This window comes from Psittacula echo (assembly GCF_963264785.1).
Source record: "Psittacula echo genome assembly, chromosome: 2".
Classification (NCBI taxonomy): Eukaryota; Metazoa; Chordata; class Aves; order Psittaciformes; family Psittacidae; genus Psittacula; species Psittacula echo.
Genome location: NC_137737.1, coordinates 42,318,269 through 42,336,715, shown reverse-complemented (window position 1 = coordinate 42,336,715; position 18,447 = coordinate 42,318,269). Strand labels below are relative to the sequence as shown.

At 40.2% G+C, this 18,447-nt stretch overlaps 1 protein-coding gene across 1 annotated transcript in view; it reads right to left on the bottom strand.

Annotated features, from left to right (window-relative positions):
* GPR158 (G protein-coupled receptor 158) overlaps positions 1-18,447 on the bottom strand; it is a gene marked incomplete at both ends in the record, with an annotated part of 193,091 nt that overhangs the window by 90,359 nt on the left and 84,285 nt on the right. The window contains 2 exons of the mRNA XM_080609853.1: positions 10,515-10,732; positions 14,253-14,355. Coding sequence (XP_080465979.1) covers positions 10,515-10,732; positions 14,253-14,355 — 321 coding nt within the window. The remainder of the gene's footprint in view (positions 1-10,514; positions 10,733-14,252; positions 14,356-18,447) is intronic.

Below are 18,447 nucleotides of genomic sequence, written 5' to 3'. Positions count from 1 at the left end.
CTGACACTGTTTCCCCAGTTTCTTAATTAAAGCTATTCCTTCCTTCTCTTTGAGTGAAACTTAAAAAAAAAAAAAAATATTATTTTCTCATATTCAAATATACCTCTTAGTTATACCTGTTTTCAGTGTCAAAATGTGGTCCATACACTGGCACACTGGAATGCAAATCCCAGATGTATCAAATCCCTCATTTCAATCTCCAAACCTTGGCCCTGTCTACTGGCCAAGTGTTTTTCCCAAAGAGCTCATCAAGCAAATGACTGTCAATATGAAATTCTGCAAGCCTTCCTGGTTGAAAAGCCCCTCCACAACAAATTTGAATCACACTTGGAGAAGTTCTTCTTGGACCCTTAAAACAAAAAGAGGCTTACTTCAGACAGATGTCTTGGAGATGGAAGCTCACCAAAGACCTCGTGCAAGCCACCAGGGACTTTGCTATTGTTATTGATTGTACAAGGAAGGTTCACAGCAGCATACAACTCCAAGACAAATAGCAGGATAAATAAATAATGTTGCTGTTATTCTGCTGACATGACAGGAAGTCCCATCCCAGCCAATCTGCAAATGCCCATTCACAAACCCAAATGAAACTTCAGGTAAATGCAACTGTTCTGAAGTTACTGCATTAAAGAATCAGTGGGGAAAGCTTATTATCATGCGAGGTCTACTCAGCTTCCCTACAAGGGCTGTAAACACAAGACTCAGCAAGAATTGAAGTCAGGCAGTAACATACAACCAAAAACCTTACCAGTTTGATCAGTTTTATTTCTAGCTCTGAAACAGCTTTGGAAAAATTAGTCTATGTTGTAAAAGTTTTTCTCACTAGAAAACATATGCTGAAATTCAAGGATTCAATTACCTTTACTTTATATAATTCATTTAAAAAGCAAAATCATAGTGTAATACAATTAAACTCACATATGCCGTTTAAAGGCTACCACAGCCTTGTCTCTGGTGACAACTGTTTTCCAAGCCAGCACCCTACACTGAAAATGCACTACTGTCAGCTCCATTAACTTAAACTTTGGGGCTCTATGTTGCAAAGTTTTGTGGACTATTGGTGGAATAGAATTTGGCAATGATTCATAGACTGCAAGGTCTTAAACAGCAGGACATTAAGGTTAAGAAAGTAAAGGCCAAGAATCACTCTCAATAACAAAGAGGCGCAAACATGTCACAGTCCACGGTTGATTAACATCACTTCAAAGGCAATGCACTTGTCGATAAACTGAGTACTGATGAAAAGTCATTCTTAAGACCGAACTTGTCTATTAAGGGTAGACTCTGTCTAGACAACACTGTATATAGCCTTTTTGTGCTCACGACTGCCCTGCTCTTCTCATTATCTCTTCTTCATAAGACTGAACTGAAATAAACCAACACATTTTGTATTTAGATCTTTATTTTCTTCACACTTAAGTTTTACCTTAGGCTTAAAGCATCTATAGTGGAAGTAGGTTTATTCTTCTATTCATAACTACTTCATTCCTCTAAGCCATGTAATAGAATGCAAATTTGTACAGATGTGAAGCCTTTGGATTTATGAAGTGAGTGTCACAACACCCTGCAAACACAGGGCAACACCACCACTGCAGCCATGCCTACCAATGCCTGCTGCCTTTGGGAACTCCAGCGGCCATTACATCATCTCTGATTCTCAACTGCTGCTGCAGGCTAACAGCTCCTGCACTTCTTATCTTTTCAGTATGGCACTCTGCAATTATTTATGTGGGAGTTAAAAACATACAGCATCCCTAAAGGCGTATCTTAACTACGCAGAAAAATGGAAAAGGACATTTTATGAGTCCTGTTTTATGAATAAAGGAAATGAGAATTCCACTAAAAACAACAACAGTTTTGAAAACAACATCACCAATGTCTTTAAAGCTGAAAAGCTCAAGACTACAATAAGCTTGCCTGACAAATCACAAGAAAATAGGTTCTCACCCTAGGATATGATGAAGGAAGGGTTTATAAAGCACTGCACAGAATGTGTATGTGCTGAGTGAACTGTCAGGTATGCCCACCAGCACAGCATGTAAAGGCAGCTGCTCCATCTGCGCAAGATCTCTCCCCTCTATCAAGTTTCCACTTCAGCTGAAATGTCAGAAATTGGCATCTAAGGAGAAAAAAGCAGAATGTGCACCAAAGATGAAAGGCATCCAGAGAGAAGCACATCAAGATGCCACTGTAGAGTTAAAGAAACCCAACAGGATTGGCTGATTTACATTAACAAAAAAATGTATGTTTGCAAAGTCAGCATGCTTTAATATTTAAACGTGTATCACACATCAATAGTTTGTGATTATCTCACTCTGAATGACTGCATCCTACCATGACTGCAGTAAGGGAGAAAAGGCATTCTTGATTTCTTAGTATTAGAAAGGGGAATTACAGCATTAATTTGCATGTTGCCTTTCCATGTATGTGCAGTTTTGTGCGGTATCTAAAATCACATTGTTTAGGGACTAATTCACAGTTTTCTAATCAGATTTAGCAGAACACTTAAAAGTATCTACACTAAATGGAAAAATAGGAAAGTGATGGCACAGAACATCTAGCTACCCTGAACTCTGAACACTAGAAATCTTTATTCAACAGAGTGCAAAAACCATGTAAAACCAGTCAGTTGCTGTTATTTGCCACAGTTCCCTCAAGAGAAGTAAAATGATTTATTCTTGTTGACGATGAGCCATGTGGTCTTGTTAACTGTTTGCTCCTTGATCACTGTTCCAGATACAGATTTTTATCCTCTCATTAAAAGTACTTGTATTTCTGTATTTCCAACAATTCTTGAGTGTTCATAAATGGGGTTAAAAAAAAGATATAAAGTCATTTTGTTATAGATTTCAAATATTTGGGATTGGAAATAGTCTTGAATGAGGCAAAGCTCTTCATTTCAGTGGTCTATATTGCAGCCTTTCATCACTGATAATATCATATGACATCACCATTCCCAACTGCTGTTTTGAAGACTCTCCTCTGAGGATTTTTTCCATTATTTTTCAGAGGTGAAAACATCCTTTTCCAAATGTGCTCATTGAGGTCAATTTTACTTTGATGTACTGGATCTACATCCACAGGTACGTCAGGAAGATGAAAAGACCAGATTCCCTCAAATGTCTTCTCCAACACACCAATGATTTCCCTAACCCACTCAGACCCTGGCAGCACTACAGTGCATAACACAGATGATGGCAAAGTAGCTTGGCTTTAGTGCAACTACTCTGAAGCCTTTAGTGTTGATCTGAATGAGAATTCACAGCAAACAAGACCCTTCTGAATAGATCTAGTGTGAGTCAAGATTGGCATCGCATTTTCATCTCTTCTTCATCACCGAAGTAGCAATTAGCCTCTTCCACACTATGGCTGAATTCAGCTTCTGTGGTCTCCTTGCCAGTAGTGGTTCTTAGCATTTCTTAAGGGCATTTACAGTTCCTCACAGCACTTGTGTTCTACCTGATAGCTCCATGTTTGAATTGGTATGCTGCTACACAAAGGTCTGTTACTTTCAGCTCTTCTTTCCAATTCATTTGAAAAGGCAGCCCAGTAACAGACGAGCTCTTCAGGTTTTTTGCAGGCAATGTCCTTCCACAGTCCAGGACATTCATGAGAAAGTGTCCCTCAGGGATCGGTGTTGGGACCGGTCTTGTTCAACATCTTTGTCGGTGACATGGACAGTGGGATTGAGTGCGCCCTCAGCAAGTTTGCCGATGACACCAAGCTGTGTGGTTCGGTTGATACGCCGGAGGGAAGGGATGCCATCCAGAGGGACCTCAACACACTTGTGAGGTGGGCTGATGCCAACCTGATGAAGTTTAACCATGCCAAGTGCAAGGTCCTACACCTGGGTCAGAGCAATCCCAGGCACAGCTACAGGTTGGGCAGAGAAGAGATTCAGAGCAGCCCTGCGGAGAAGGACTTGGGGGTGTTGGTCGATGAGAAATTTAACATGAGCCGGCTTCAGTGTGCACTCACAGCCCAGAAAGCCAACCATATCCTGGGCTGCATCAAGAGGAGTGTGACCAGCAGGTCGAAGGAGGTGATCCTGCCCCTCTACTCTGCTCTCGTGAGACCTCACTTGGAGTATTGTGTGCAGTTCTGGTGTCCTCAACATAAAAAGGACATGGAACTGTTGGAACAAGTCCAGAGGAGGGCCACGAGGATGATCAGGGGACTGGAGCACCTCCCGTATGAAGACAGGCTGAGAAAGTTGGGGCTATTCAGCCTGGAGAAGAGAAGGCTGCGTGGAGACCTCATAGCAGCCTTCCAGTATCTGAAGGGGGCCTACAAGGATGCTGGGGATGGACTCTTCATTAGGGACTGTAGTGATAGGACAAGGGGTAACGGGTTTAAACTTAAATGGGGAAGTTTAGATTGGATATAAGGGGGAAGTTCTTTACTGTTAGGGTGGTGAGGCACTGGAACGGGTTATCCAGAGAAGTGGTGAATGCTCCATCCCTGGCTGTGTTCAAGGCCAGGTTGGACAGAGCCTTGGGTGACATGGTTTAGTGTGAGGTGTCCCTGCCCATGGCAGGGGGGTTGGAGCTAGATGATCTTAAGGTCCTTTCCAACCCTAACTATTCTATCATTCTAAGAATGTGTTTACAATGCAGCTGGTTTCTTTCTAAGGTTCTGGTAGATCTTTAGCCTTTGTAATCCTATGTTAATTTTGAAATAATTTAAAAAATAATCTGTTTTTTTATTTATATTTAAATACTCTGTTTCTTGCTGGTATCGTACAGCTTTGCTACCGCAAAGTTTGCACTGCATGTAATCAGTGCTCCAGCTTGTCACTCTCTGTTTGAGCTTTCCATTGGTTCATATAACACTACTCACATAGATGAGTTCTATTTTATTGATATTTTTATTACAAAATCACTATTCAGCTTCTTACTTTTAAGAATATTTGTTACAGCATCAGTGATTTCTGTCCTTGCCTGTCCAGCTATTTTTGTTAGCTTAGCCTCATACTTTTTGGACACGTTTTTAGTAGTAATGTTTGCATTTCCCAATCAGTAATAATGCCACAGCATGCAAGGATGTTTGCTAATGTTCACCTTGACTGATTTGGTTTTTAGCTGTTCAGCTTGGAGAATATTTTGCACCTCTGTATACAGCCTTGAAGATGTGACTGGAGGACTAAAAGTTTTTCTGCAGGATCCTCTCATAGTCTGTCAAGGCCTTTGAAAACTGAAGTAAGAGGAGCCTATTCCTTTATACACTCCTCTACAACTGCTGGAACACAGACCTAGTCCATCCAAACTGCTGAGTGCTTCAGTTAAGCCTGTTCCTTGCTTTGCATCCGATGTCCCTTTACCTCCCCTGCACTGCAGAAGCCTCAACATCTCCCCAGCTGCAGTATTCAGCAAGATCACCCTGTTGGGGCAGTCTAATAAAACTCAGTGTTTCCACTATTCAGCGAAAACCTCTTTTTCCCAGGTTTCATTGCACAGCTCCCTCAGTGTCATCAAACTGGTGCTGCCAGTTGGTGTCAGCTTTCTGATGGGATTTCATCCATTTCCATCTCCCAGAGTTTTTCAGCCTCTTGCAGTTTGTGTCAATGCCAGGCTCAGGGCTTCCAGCTTTCACTACTGCTTGGCATGAGTGTTGTCTAGAGTAGTCAAAAGATTTCTCTGAAGTGATCTGCACATCTGCTTTCCCTTCTGTATTACCAATGAGTATCTTTTTCTTTTTTCTTTGTTTGGCACATTTCCTCAATTTACTCTCCTGATGAAATGCTTTGTCTTTTCCCATTATAGCAGTAGCATCTGCTTTATCTGTTACATTTTTCATCTTTTTCTGTCTTTCCCTACAATGCTTTTCACTAGTGGTTCAGCTTCTGCTGCTCCTTCTGTTCATTCTTCCTTTTTTTTTATTCTTATCATTTTGGAATTCTCCCTTCTCTCGGCAAAGGGCCACATTTTCTGCCTGTGATTTTATCCAGTTATGACACTTGCAGTTTAATAACATTGCTGCTGAGCTAATCCTGGGGCTGCTGAGTCACTTTCACCTGTGTTTGACAAAGCCTCAAATGAAATCCTCGGCATCGATCTGAGCTTTCTCACAGGATCTTTCTGCAGTTCTATTTTGCGCCGTTTGCCAATGCTGACTACTGCTTGAAGTCACTAATTGGCAGTTTCATTTACAGATAGCAATGCCAAGACTCTGTTCATTGGTACCAGTGGTACTTTGGAATAACTGTGTCTTGGACAAATGAGTTGAATTTTGCTTTGCCACTTATCAAACATGCAAGTCTGCATGAGCAACCACAATGCTTTCAAGAAGAGGAATAAAATCTAAACTCTGCCAACTTACTTCAGATCACAGCCTGTGCTGTATTATCAAAGGAGGATACCAGAGAGTGATTCTTCCTCATCTGTCCTCCCAGGTTCCAACAATAAAAGTTAGGGACTTCCTGCACCAGATGTTTCACCAAAACCCTGTGTTTCAACAGCCAATAATGGAAATATCTTTCTAAACTCTATTTGAATTGATTTATACTTTGGGATCCATGTTACTTTTGGCCTATGAGTGACATAAAGCACCTTCAAGTTCTGTAAAACACCTATTTGATATTTTTTAACCACTTGAGAGATCCTTTGAACACCCTCTAGTGATATCTTAAGAGGAACCATGATACTTGTTCACATGTCAACATGCCTCTGTCTTACATGGTTTTATCCCATATTTCCTGCACTGTCTTTTTCCTCAATCATCTCTCGGTTACCTACAAGAAGTGTAGCTCGACCCCTTGAGATCATAATTTTTAAAAGCTTTTGGTGGCAAACCTTACCAAAAGTACTCTCATATCCACATGCTCATAATCCACCTTCACAAAGCCATAAATATATTTGTAGGGTGTCACATTCTCACAAAAGCACACTTCCCACACTCATCCATGGAACAAGTAGTTCTATTTTTTATTACCATTCCTGTGATTTGTAAGTTGTGTAAGTTGGACCTACTGATCTTCAGTACTTGTCACCATCAAGGGAAGCCTTTGTAAACACAGATGTCTCATTTCCTATCTTCCACTCTTCCTCTACTGCTATTAAGGTAAGCAGTAGCTCACTCCACAGCAAATACTTCAGTAGTTTTGCAGAGCTCTTTCAGAAGCCTGAAGAGGACTCTTTAGAGGAACCTTCAGAAGTTCTGAAAGAAAAGACCTGAAACTTCAGAGACTTCTAAACGTTCCTCTGAAGAGAACTCTTGCTTTTAGAAGCCAGTCATCTGGCTCGATGTAGGCTTTGCCTATTTATTACCATTCATTTTGTCAAAATCTTTCACTCATCCAACCACTTTGGTAGTAACTGTTGAAAACATCTCTGTTCTTATTGCTATGTTCTTTGGAAGAGGATCACTAGATCCTTTGCCAATGATGGATCTTTTAGTAACCAGCTTTGATCTAGCATATATTCCACACTATTGATGAAATAAGCTGATGAGTGACTCTTCCACAGCAGTTTCCTTATTTAAGTACTGTTTGGTCATAATACGTGTAACCACTATGCTACAAATATCTGAAGTATTTCTTCTCTTCTCTAAAATACTTCAGCTGTGCATCTGCTCTTACTGATCTGTTGAATTTTTTGCAACCAAGGTTGTCACTTCCATCATGATCTAAAGGGTCCTTATCATTCTTTGAATTATTATACTCACAATATCATAGTCATGCTGCCAGGGGTGTTTCTTCCCAAGGTGCTTTCTGTTTGCAGGCCGTAACCTCTCAGGACCTTAGTTAACATTTACCAGGAGCCCCTAGAAACTACAAACATTAAGTAGCGTTTTGCACAGTCACTTTTTCTAGAGTGGTAGTCTGATCCTATGTGCCTTCTCATTTTACTGAGCTCATTTTATTGATCAACAAATGTACCAAAATGCCAAATATCTACTCTTCATTCTTTCCAGCACTGTGGCCTTAACTTATAAATTTTTTAATTTTTAACCCACATCCTTTGCTCTTCCAAAGACTGAAGATTGTTTGTTGGTACTGTAGCAGTACACAGCTCTTTCTGTTAGAAAGCTGTACTAAAAATCACTTTTTGTAACTACTTGATTATTATAGTCCCTTATGTAGGAGAGAATCCAAAAAATGTTCTTCTCTGACAACCACCCAGCACGATGGAAATGAGCACTTTAACAGAGTAACTTTAATCACAGACAGATATACTAACCTAATTAAAATTTGTTTCACTAACAGCTGGAAATTCTCAAAATGAAGATATTGTGAATATATTTCAGTATCTGTTCTTTCATTTTCATTAGTCTTCCCCCTTGGCAGAGAGTACACAACCAGTTACTTCACTCCAAATTTCTGTCATTATCCAACGTAACCAGCAGTTTTCTCATGCAAATACTCATTGTTCTCAGTGTGTTTGCCTTTCACACAGCTTCTCATTTCATGGTAATCACACAAGATCTTTTTCTTTTAAAAATCATGCTGTACCAACAAGATAAAGAACATAAAAGGAATCCAAGAAAAAAACTCAGCTGAATGACATGAAAAGCAATTGAACATCTATTTATCAGTTTCTGTTCCTTGAAAACATTGATCATACAGGAAAGAACTGTTAATCGCCATTTATTTTTTCTGGTCTCATTTTTCCTCCACTTTTCCTTGTGGGATATACGGTTAAAGCAAAGCAAACACTCTTCTAAGGTAGCAAAATTACAAATGAATCCATCTCTGCCCAACTGAATGAAATGCAATGTCTCAAAGGCATCACATTCTTTTCTGGGAAACAAAAAAGGTTTTGGTTTATGTCCAGCTCTCATTCAGATGTTATGATGTAAGTAACCTAGAAAAAAATAAGCTCAATCTTTTTCATGAAGACTGAAAAGTTCTTTAGAAACAAGGCAAGGTGTGTATGTGCCTCTTTGGCATTACTTAGGTATTAAATATTCAGATCCCATCTGCTTCTTTTCTCATAGCCTACTTTGGAGAAATGGCTAATCATCACAAAAGTAAAAATGCACCTTTCATCACTAGCAGGTTTTGTGAAATACAAGACTTCAGTAGTATGTTTAATAAAGATGTATCTTTTTCTTTCTCTAGTGGGTATGTGCATCAGAACACACGTAAGTGTACAAGTGCAAGAGTACGCGATTTTACTCATCTCAGATCTCAAACTATATATCAGAAAACAGCGAAATTTCTTACAAAACAAATAATATTTCAGCGTGAAATAATAATCAAACCAAACTTGCAATAGCTGCATATCAAGTGATCTAAGTAATTTACTCTGTTTCGCTTTGCAGGTCTAGAGGGTAAAGTTTTCCAAGAAATGCTTCTTTCAGGATGATGTTTATGACATTAAAATTGAGTTACATTACTATGTGGACTAAAACCTCATGAAACTGGAATGAAGTTCTCCTAAGTTAATGTTAAGCAACTGAACAGATGCCTACAACAGACCTTTCATAATGAAAACTTTATAGATACAATTAAGTCTGTCATTTGAATCATTTTATGCAATATCATTAAATACAAAGACTCTGTCAGAAACAGAAGAGAATAAAACAAACACTGTTACTGCTCATTCTGTGATTTCCTGCCACGATATTAAAGTCTTTCAAAATGAACCACACATTTGTAACACAGACACTGTACGATAAGGAAGACTGTGGGACCAAGCATACCAAAAACCCAAACGGAAATTCTTACCTAGTTATGGAAAGTGAATGAAGCTATTCATTTCAACAGTGTAGCATACTACTGTGCGCACACCTACATCTCCCAAATACAGGTAGCAAATATGTGCCAGCTTCTACCTCTTTTTTTCCTTTTTTTTTTTTTTTCCTAATTTGGAAATTTCAGAGAATATTCCACATTTACTGAGACAACAGTGAGATTCTATGGCATCTTACATGTTAGAAGGTTCCAAGTAAGGTAAAAGCAAAAAGTTCATTAGGTTATTACATAAAACATAACCACAGCCTGCATCAGCAGTTTATAAACACTCCTTAATATATTCACACTTTAGATAAAAAAAATAGCTTTGACCATGGAATCGAGATTAAACTCTCTAGGAACTAGAATTGTTTGGAAAGATTTCTCTTTGATATCATTATTTTCCAGCTAGTCTCTCAAATTCATTGAAACTAAACATCATTCCCAGCAGCAGTAAAACAGACTTTCAAGATCCCAAGATTATAAATACCCACGTGCCTCCTCAGATACCCATGTAATTAGCCTGATTTTCCGAAACTACTTTGAACATAGTAGTTTCCTTGATTTTTGCCGATCATCTATAAATGTAAGCAGATTTCAGTGGGAGATATATATTGCTCAGATTTCCAACCCACCCCACAAAAAAAAAATACATAAACAATTTAGGTACCTCCATGCCTAATGCAAAGCATTTCTGTTTGTAAATCACACCGCGTCCTTGAGTTGAGCTCCTTACTTGAGAAACTGACTGCCTCAGTTAGTTATAACATGAGAAGCTATAACGTAAATGAGTCTGTACCACACAATGAGCCAAATATCAAAGTAAAACATGTCTGCTTACCTTTGCCTTGCGAAAATGGTAGACTACCAGCATGCTTATGAAGTCCAGCAGCATACAGAGCGTTTGGAATGAGATGATAGCCAGCCGTAAATACTTGTCCTCCTGTGCATAGCAGGGAGTATCATCTGTACAGTAAGAACATCCCTCCCTGCAGGGCAGGCAGGTGTAGACTTCCTCTGACAATTCACCACCGGAAAAGCGATTTTCTGCGTCCTTTCCTGAAAGTTTCAGGAGAGTAAAGGGGAGACACCTTTAGTTGTACAGGATGGGCAGTTCAACCATACAGGAGAAGAAGTCCCGTGCTGACTCCGTTTCCCTCCCTGTTGGCCCCTTTGTGTTACAAAATGGCTTGCCTCGACTGCTTTTCTTGTTTCACTCTCCTTTTGTCACATTCAGAAAAGACAGACCAATTTAGACATGAGGGAAAGTGATCTTATTAATTGCCAAACACTTTCCTACTGAATTTAAAGTGGGCTAAATCTGCACGGGAATTCTTCGAAGGTGAAAAAATTACATCAAAGATTTGGGAATAAGGAAAGGACTTTACACAGGCACAGGAAGAGCAGACCCATTAACTACTTAATGTTCACAGTACAAGCTCTGATCCTATTTCAGATTGTTCCTCAATTTCATAAACATGCTATCCAGTGAATTAATTGTCTTCAAATTAGATAAAACCCTTCTTAATTAACATTTGTTCATCATTCTGTTGCATGATTGCACTACTCTGTCTCCAAAGCAAAACCAGTGCACTTACACTAAGCATAATTTTCCATTGTTCATACAGCACACCAGGAAATCTGGAAAACCTATTGGCAAGTTAGTATTTTGTCTACAAAAATCAATGATTCTTGGGCTGACATCTTGTCCATCAAAGTGGACCCAGCAACAGAGCACAGAGGGGGATTCCTATTTTTTCTTATCCACAAATACTTGCCCATAACCCCTGTTTAAGACTGCTTACCCTACAGGCAACAAATGGAATAAAAAGGTAAAAGAAAAAGGAGACAAAAGAAAAACCCCAAACCCTAAACTATTGTTAAATGAGAAGGAAAACTGAATTTGCTGAAGATGTTTCATGTAAGCAAGCCAGCCCTTAGGAACTTCCAGAAGCAAGAGAATGTGGCTGAAGCCAAATCAATGGTGTGTTAAAATGTGTGATGCCATCCCCATTTTTCACAAGACTTCACCATCCTAGCTCCACAAAGAGATCTTCTGTCAAAACTGCTTGCAGGATTCATGTCTAGAATTCCTGTACTGGTATCAGTTTGAACCTCCAAACACATACTACAGCCATTCTAACCATGCCATCTTTTGCTTTATTCTTTTTACAGAATGCAGCTGAGTGACAGGGTTAAGTTTTCTTGAACCACTGTTTTTTCTCCCATTACTTCAGTCATTTCTAGTCTCATAATAGCTGTCTCATTGTTCACTTTTTGAAATCACCTGTAGAGCTTAGGAGATTCAGCTGCATTTGGATGAACTGAAGGGGTTTTTTATTACTAGCTGTATCAAAACTCATGTTTATGTTAGCTCTCATTAACATATGCTCAAATCAAAGTGACCCCAGATCATGTAATTACACACCCTAACATATCAGCACATGAAAAAACTTTAATGAGACCAATTTCACTTTATGTTAGCTATTTAAAAGCTAAATATCTAATCTAAGGTAGCTATATAGACTCCTCCTTCTATATTAAATGGAGAATATAAAGGTTATTTGCCTGAAGAGTTACTTTTCCCATCTAAAGACAATTTCTGCCTTTCTAAAGCAGCAGAAGTACCCTCCAGGGGAGCCCTGCTCTTGGTGTTGACTGCAGCTGAAAGCCAGATGACTAATACATGCCAAGCATACACATTTTGGACAACTGATATGAGATAAAATAAATCTCATCCTCATCCCTACTGATCAACGCTGTTATGATCTCTGCCCACATTATTTTTGTATGTTCTGTGGCATTTGGTATGACAAAAATTTAAGATTTTTTTTTTTTTATAGTAGTTAAATCCCAACTCCATCATAACTTACTGCGGTGCAGGAGGAACCAAACATCATCTTTACCAAAAGATTCAAACAACCAAGAGAAAAAGCATTATCACAAAGCTGCCTTCTGCGAGACTCCACAGTATGAAAAGGGAAAAAAATACTCACCAGACAAGCTGTTGAATAAACTGTGCTATTTATGCTACATATATACAGGACACACAATATATATGTCTCTCACATATTTATGAGATACTGAGTTATCTTGGCCAATCTACAAGCAAACCAGATCAAATCAATAAAAAACAGGCCAACCCATGACATAGGTCAAAAGATTTAGTATCTGGAACTTAGGGCTGTGAACAAATAGAGAATTTTAAAGCTTTCCTAATATCAAAAGTTACTCACCTTTCCTCTATAATCCCCATCACATTTTACGTAAGAAAGCAGAGTTCAAGAGTAACTAATATAGGAAGGAACTTGGAAGTTTTATTTGCAGATCTGTAGTACAGGGGCATGATTTTATATATACCATGTCATATAATCCCACACATGATTTACCAGTACAAAACCCCTGAATCTGTATCTAGGAGCATCACAGGGGTGCACATTAAGTGTTGAATGATATTAAAGGTATTTCTGTAGAGGAACAGGAAAAGCTAGGGTTCACACAAGGCTGGAGGTAATACACACAGTCATGGACCAAGCTTGGTGAAAGCTACTCATCCCCAGGTATTTATACAAACTGCTCCTGCAGCAGAGAACTGATGACATGAACCTTTGGCTAAAGGATGGTGTGAAGCTGGGGATGGTATTGAAATGCATGAAAGCAGGAGGCAGAGAAGGATGCCTTGTTACACCTTCAAGCAACAGCTTTACACCTGTGACTGCAGCATGAGCTCTACTACTGTAACTGCAACAATTTCGGCACAAAATCTGTGCAGCGATTACACTTTGGTCATATGATGAAAGTAACAGACATCAGCTTTGGGCATGCAGTTTATGTACTTTCCCTGCTGAGTATCAACAGAGTTCCGTTTCCCTTACTGTAAGCAACTCAGTCTAAGTACCACACAATGTGTGTCCTGGGCAAGTGTGAGCTGTATGTCATTCATATCATAGAGCCAGCCAGACTCTCAGGCCTGACCCATTTCTAATACCTCATCAGCAAGTATTAAAATTTAAATGCTCCTTTGAATTCTCCTTTGCAAAGTAAAACGAAAACGTGTTCAAGGCCAGGTTGGACGGGGCTTTGAGCTACCTGGTCTAGTGGAAGGTGTCCCTGCCTATGGCAGGCAGGTTGGAACCAGATGACCTTTAAGCCCTTCCAACTCAAACCATTCTATGATGATTCTATGAAAACAATTAAAGCCTACACAAGCCAGAGGCTAAGACATTCTCATTTACCTTGGCCAAAGAGAAAACTACTGGAAAATTTCCTCAGTACTTGTGCTTGAGCACAGATGCTAGAAATCTCTGTTTCTCCATAGCAAGAGTTCTTTTCATGTTTTTAAATTTATTTACAAATCAAATATTCTTCAAGTGGGTATGTTTTACAGGATCCCCAAGAGCATCATGTATGACAAACCAAAGGGCTAGAACTCCTTAAGTGATTATATAATCTGAGAGTTGCAAACCACTGGGATTTTACTGTATAACCCTGATGAGGATAAAAAGGAGCCCTGCATTATTAATATTAGCTCTGGTTTATTTTTTCTATTTTTTTTTTAAACGCATGCAAAGGCACTTACTCTGAAAGCTGTTCACTGAGAAGATGTTGGGATCATAGAATCCAGCTTTGCAAATACACTTGTAGGCTCCGAGCACAAATCCAAGGCCTTTAATCGGCATGCACTGTGAGAAAGGGAAGAAGGAAAATCATGTAGATGATTATACAGCTATATACTCAGATGTACATTCAAGCATAAACACATTAAAAGATACCGCGAGCAGACTTCCAACAAAAAATAGGCAGCCTGTCCAGTCTGACAATATTTTCTCAGTAACTTTTCCCATAGTCATATATCACTCCAGGTTTTTTTTCTTGTTGTTCATCACAATGAAGAGCTGTAATCAAGTCTGTCCCATTGATAAAACAACCAAGCGCCGAATTTGACTCTTGCACCTCGGCTCTAGGTGGGACATCAGATGGCTGTGCTTTTTCCTGAAGAGTTTCCAGCACTTTTCCCCAGCACATTAGGCACGTTTCAGATGGCTGGAGCTCACGCTACCTGAGGAAGAACAGGGACACCTGCAGCCAAGTCACCAACCTTCTGCAAGCAGCATGTGCCGGTACTGGTGCCCCTACCACAATGGCAACCATACAGGAATGGAGACTGACCCAGTCAAACAAAGCCAACAGCTGGTTAGAGAAAACTGCTGCAGACCTAAATCCAACCTATGTGAAAGACAGCAAACCTACACCAACAGAAACCTCATGCTTCTGAGCTCTCTTGTCCCTTTTTGAGGAAGTGAAACAAGTTTTATTTTAACTTCACTTTTGCTTAATTTTGACATCAGGACAACCACAGCAAATTTACTACAGTGACAGAACATCTACTCTCAGACCACTTCTGTACAACAAATAGACCCTGCCTAATACAGAGGAAAGAAACAGTTCATCAATATAAAGGTAAAAACACTGGTAAGATGGTTTTGCCCCAGTACAGCTTATTTCACTTTATCAGATCAAAGTAGTTTACTGTACTAGATGCCTCTCCCTTCCATATAGGTGTACCTATATCAACTTGCCTCCATGAACAGGAAGAAGACACTAGCAGTTCCTCAGTGAGCAACTGAATGATTTAACTGAAACACTCTCTGTCCTCTCACTTCTTTACATTTCAGTTATTTGTGACTGTGACTTTAGAATACACTTCAATCTCTTAATGCCTGTGACTGGGAAGAATATACAGAGGACACGCCTTGTTAAAAAAACCCTGCATTTCAAAAATCAAAAGTACACCAAGACAGGACAAGTCTGCAATGACACTCAAGAAAAACTGAATTTTCTTATCTCAAATTTCAGCTTTGTGCCATAATTCTGCCTGATGTTAGGAAAGCCACTTTGCTTTTCCTTGCATCAGTTCCCCAAATGGCACTGTCTTTTCTTGCGTCCTTTGCCAATCTGATGTCCATGCATGCACTGGGGGCCTGCAGGTGCTATTGGAAAACAACTAATAAGCAGAAAACTGGCATACAAGAACAGTGAAAATTCAGTCAGCCCTTGTATAAACATGAAAGCAAGAAAAAATGGGAAGAGAAGGCACAAATCATTTTCCTTCACACTTCATCTTCACCCTACAGAAATGTGACTGTTGACAGGGTGGAAGACAGGAGAAATCGAAGTGAGATGAGAGTCCAATAACAGCAAAACTTCCTCAACCAAGCACAAAAATATAGTTAAAGTAGTAAAAAGATTTTTTTCTAGGGAAAAATCTGTTCTGGCTTTCTGACATCTTGCTTTGTAACTGGAAGGTACAGGCTGCTATAGAGACTGCATTTTCTTTTTGAAGGCAAGGAAGAAAAGAAGTAGCTTCTACTGTATTCTGAGAACACAGCAGCAACCCTAGTACCACATCCATAATCCACTTCCACTGAACAAATTCTTCATATAAAATGTATCACAGACTCATTAATCTGTTCTGCATTAGAATAAATACTGATGATCCCTTCAAACACATCCAATATTCACACCAAAAAACCGCAGTCTATAAAAGTCTGCAACTTATTGCCACTTGTAGTTTCTCGCTACTCATGTGGTGAGGGACGGAAGCACTAGTTCCCTCCGAACTAGGGCTGAGACATAGAGCATTCACGGAATGCGGGTCATCAACGATTTATTGCGCAGTTACAATTCCTTATATCTGCTGCCTAAGCACCTCCCCAGGGTCAGCTGGTTCCTGTCCCTCCTGACAACCTCCCGTCCATGTACCAATCCCTACATCTCCCCCGCCTCAAGACTAGAAAACTCAGGGTTTTAACAGCTATTCCAGATAAGTAACTTATAACTCTTATTAACTAAGTAAGAAAGGTTTGTGCCACTAAGTATTCAAACACAGTGCGCATTACATAATCAAACAAGAAGGAAACAAACATCCCAATACTAATAAACACAGAGCGTCAGCCTAAAGGGACCTAGACGCAGGTGTTTCCTGTCTGAATGATGTTGTATTCAATGGCCGGCTACAAAGTTCGTAAGGCACGTTGTGACTGGATCCATGAGTGAAGTCATCTGGACACATAAGGGCCATGGATGTCATTTCACACTTCTTTCCATCACTCCCTCCCAGATATAGACGAGCGCCAATCACCACCTGTGAAATATAGCTCAAATACAAACTTACAGACACAACTACAAATACAGCAATAGCCATTTTGCCGGTGCCCAGCTTAGCCCAGTCTCCCCCTCCACACAGGCATAGCCCTGCCTGTGAGCACGTAGGGCAAATGGACCTATCTTGCCCTTTTCCGGATCTTTCACCCGTACCTGTGGATACAGGGGTTTGTCTAGAGGTGGAGCTAAGTGTGAGCTCATGGGGGATTGTTCACTTGATCCACACGAGAATTGATTTAACTAGTCAGAGCAGAAAGTAAAAGTCAGCGCACACGGACTGCGGGAGCTCCTCTGGGTACGGTCTCCCCCGCCTCAAGACACACGAGGCGAGCTTTCAGAGTCTGGTGCGTGCGTTCGACGATAGCTTGGCCAGTGCTGTTATGAGGACAACCGGTCTTATGCTCAATGCCCCACTGTTGTAAAACAAAGCCACCAGTTGACTTGAATATGCTGGGCCGTTGTCGGTCTTGATCTGGCTAGGGACTCCCAAAATCGCCATGACCTCGCGCCAATGCAAAATGGCCGCTTTGGCGTCTTGCTTGCGTTGTGCCGTAGCCAAGATGACACCGCTACAGGTATCAACTGTGACATGTAAATAGCGCATAAAAACTGGAGCACAACAGTCAGGAACTGGCAGACCTTGTGCAACACGGTCTGCACTATTGTTACCTTCAGTCAGGAGTCCAGGGATGTGCGAATGACTATCACCAGTGTTTTGGGCAAATTTCAGCAGCTTGCTCAGACAAGGCCTGAAAAAGGACTTGCGCACACTCCATCGTAGCCTCAATGGCTAATGGGGTCCGCAGACCACTGTCGTAGCACAGTAGCTACAGTATATGCTTCCAGAAATTGAACTGCTATTGGCTAGACGTAACCAATATAGATTGTGATTGGCTCAGAAGTGCAGTCCACACACTTTTGAAGCAGGTAACAAGCTAGTTAAAATTATCCATTCGCTACCTTTCTCACATAACTTGCAGTTTCACCATCCCGCTCCCACATCTTGTTAGCCTTGAGCAAATGCCAAGTTCCTTATTCTACTGCACGTAACTGTCCTTTAGTAACCAAAGGCTAGGCCTTGAGCCTGGGTAAGTTGAGTTCAGGCCTTGCAACTTAACTCAGAGTCTGGCTAAGACCAAAGAGCTGGGATTGCTCACATGTCCATTGTTCAGCTGTATTCTTCATAACCACCATCTCCTAAGGCTAAGACCTCTGGGTTGGTCATGAAATGTCCATCGTCCCTCAGCCACTCCACAATTCTCTCTTTTTGTCTTTGAGCAAACCAGACAGATCTTACATTTTTCTTAACCATAGATATCACACACCGCAACATATAACTTGCTACTAATACAAATAAAACTAATACACATAATATAGTTACTCCATCCATCTTTCGTTAGCCATTTAACCCCCTCTTTCAATTGTTGTATACTCTTATAAATTGATTCCAAATGATCTGACAAATTCATGCAGCACATTCCCTCAAATTCAGCACAACCATGCCCCTGTGCCAACAATAAAAAAGTCGATTGCTGCCCTATTTGTAAGGTGGCATGATGAACACTATCAACATCAGTCAAGAGCCCACTTAGTGCAAGCACAGTAGCATT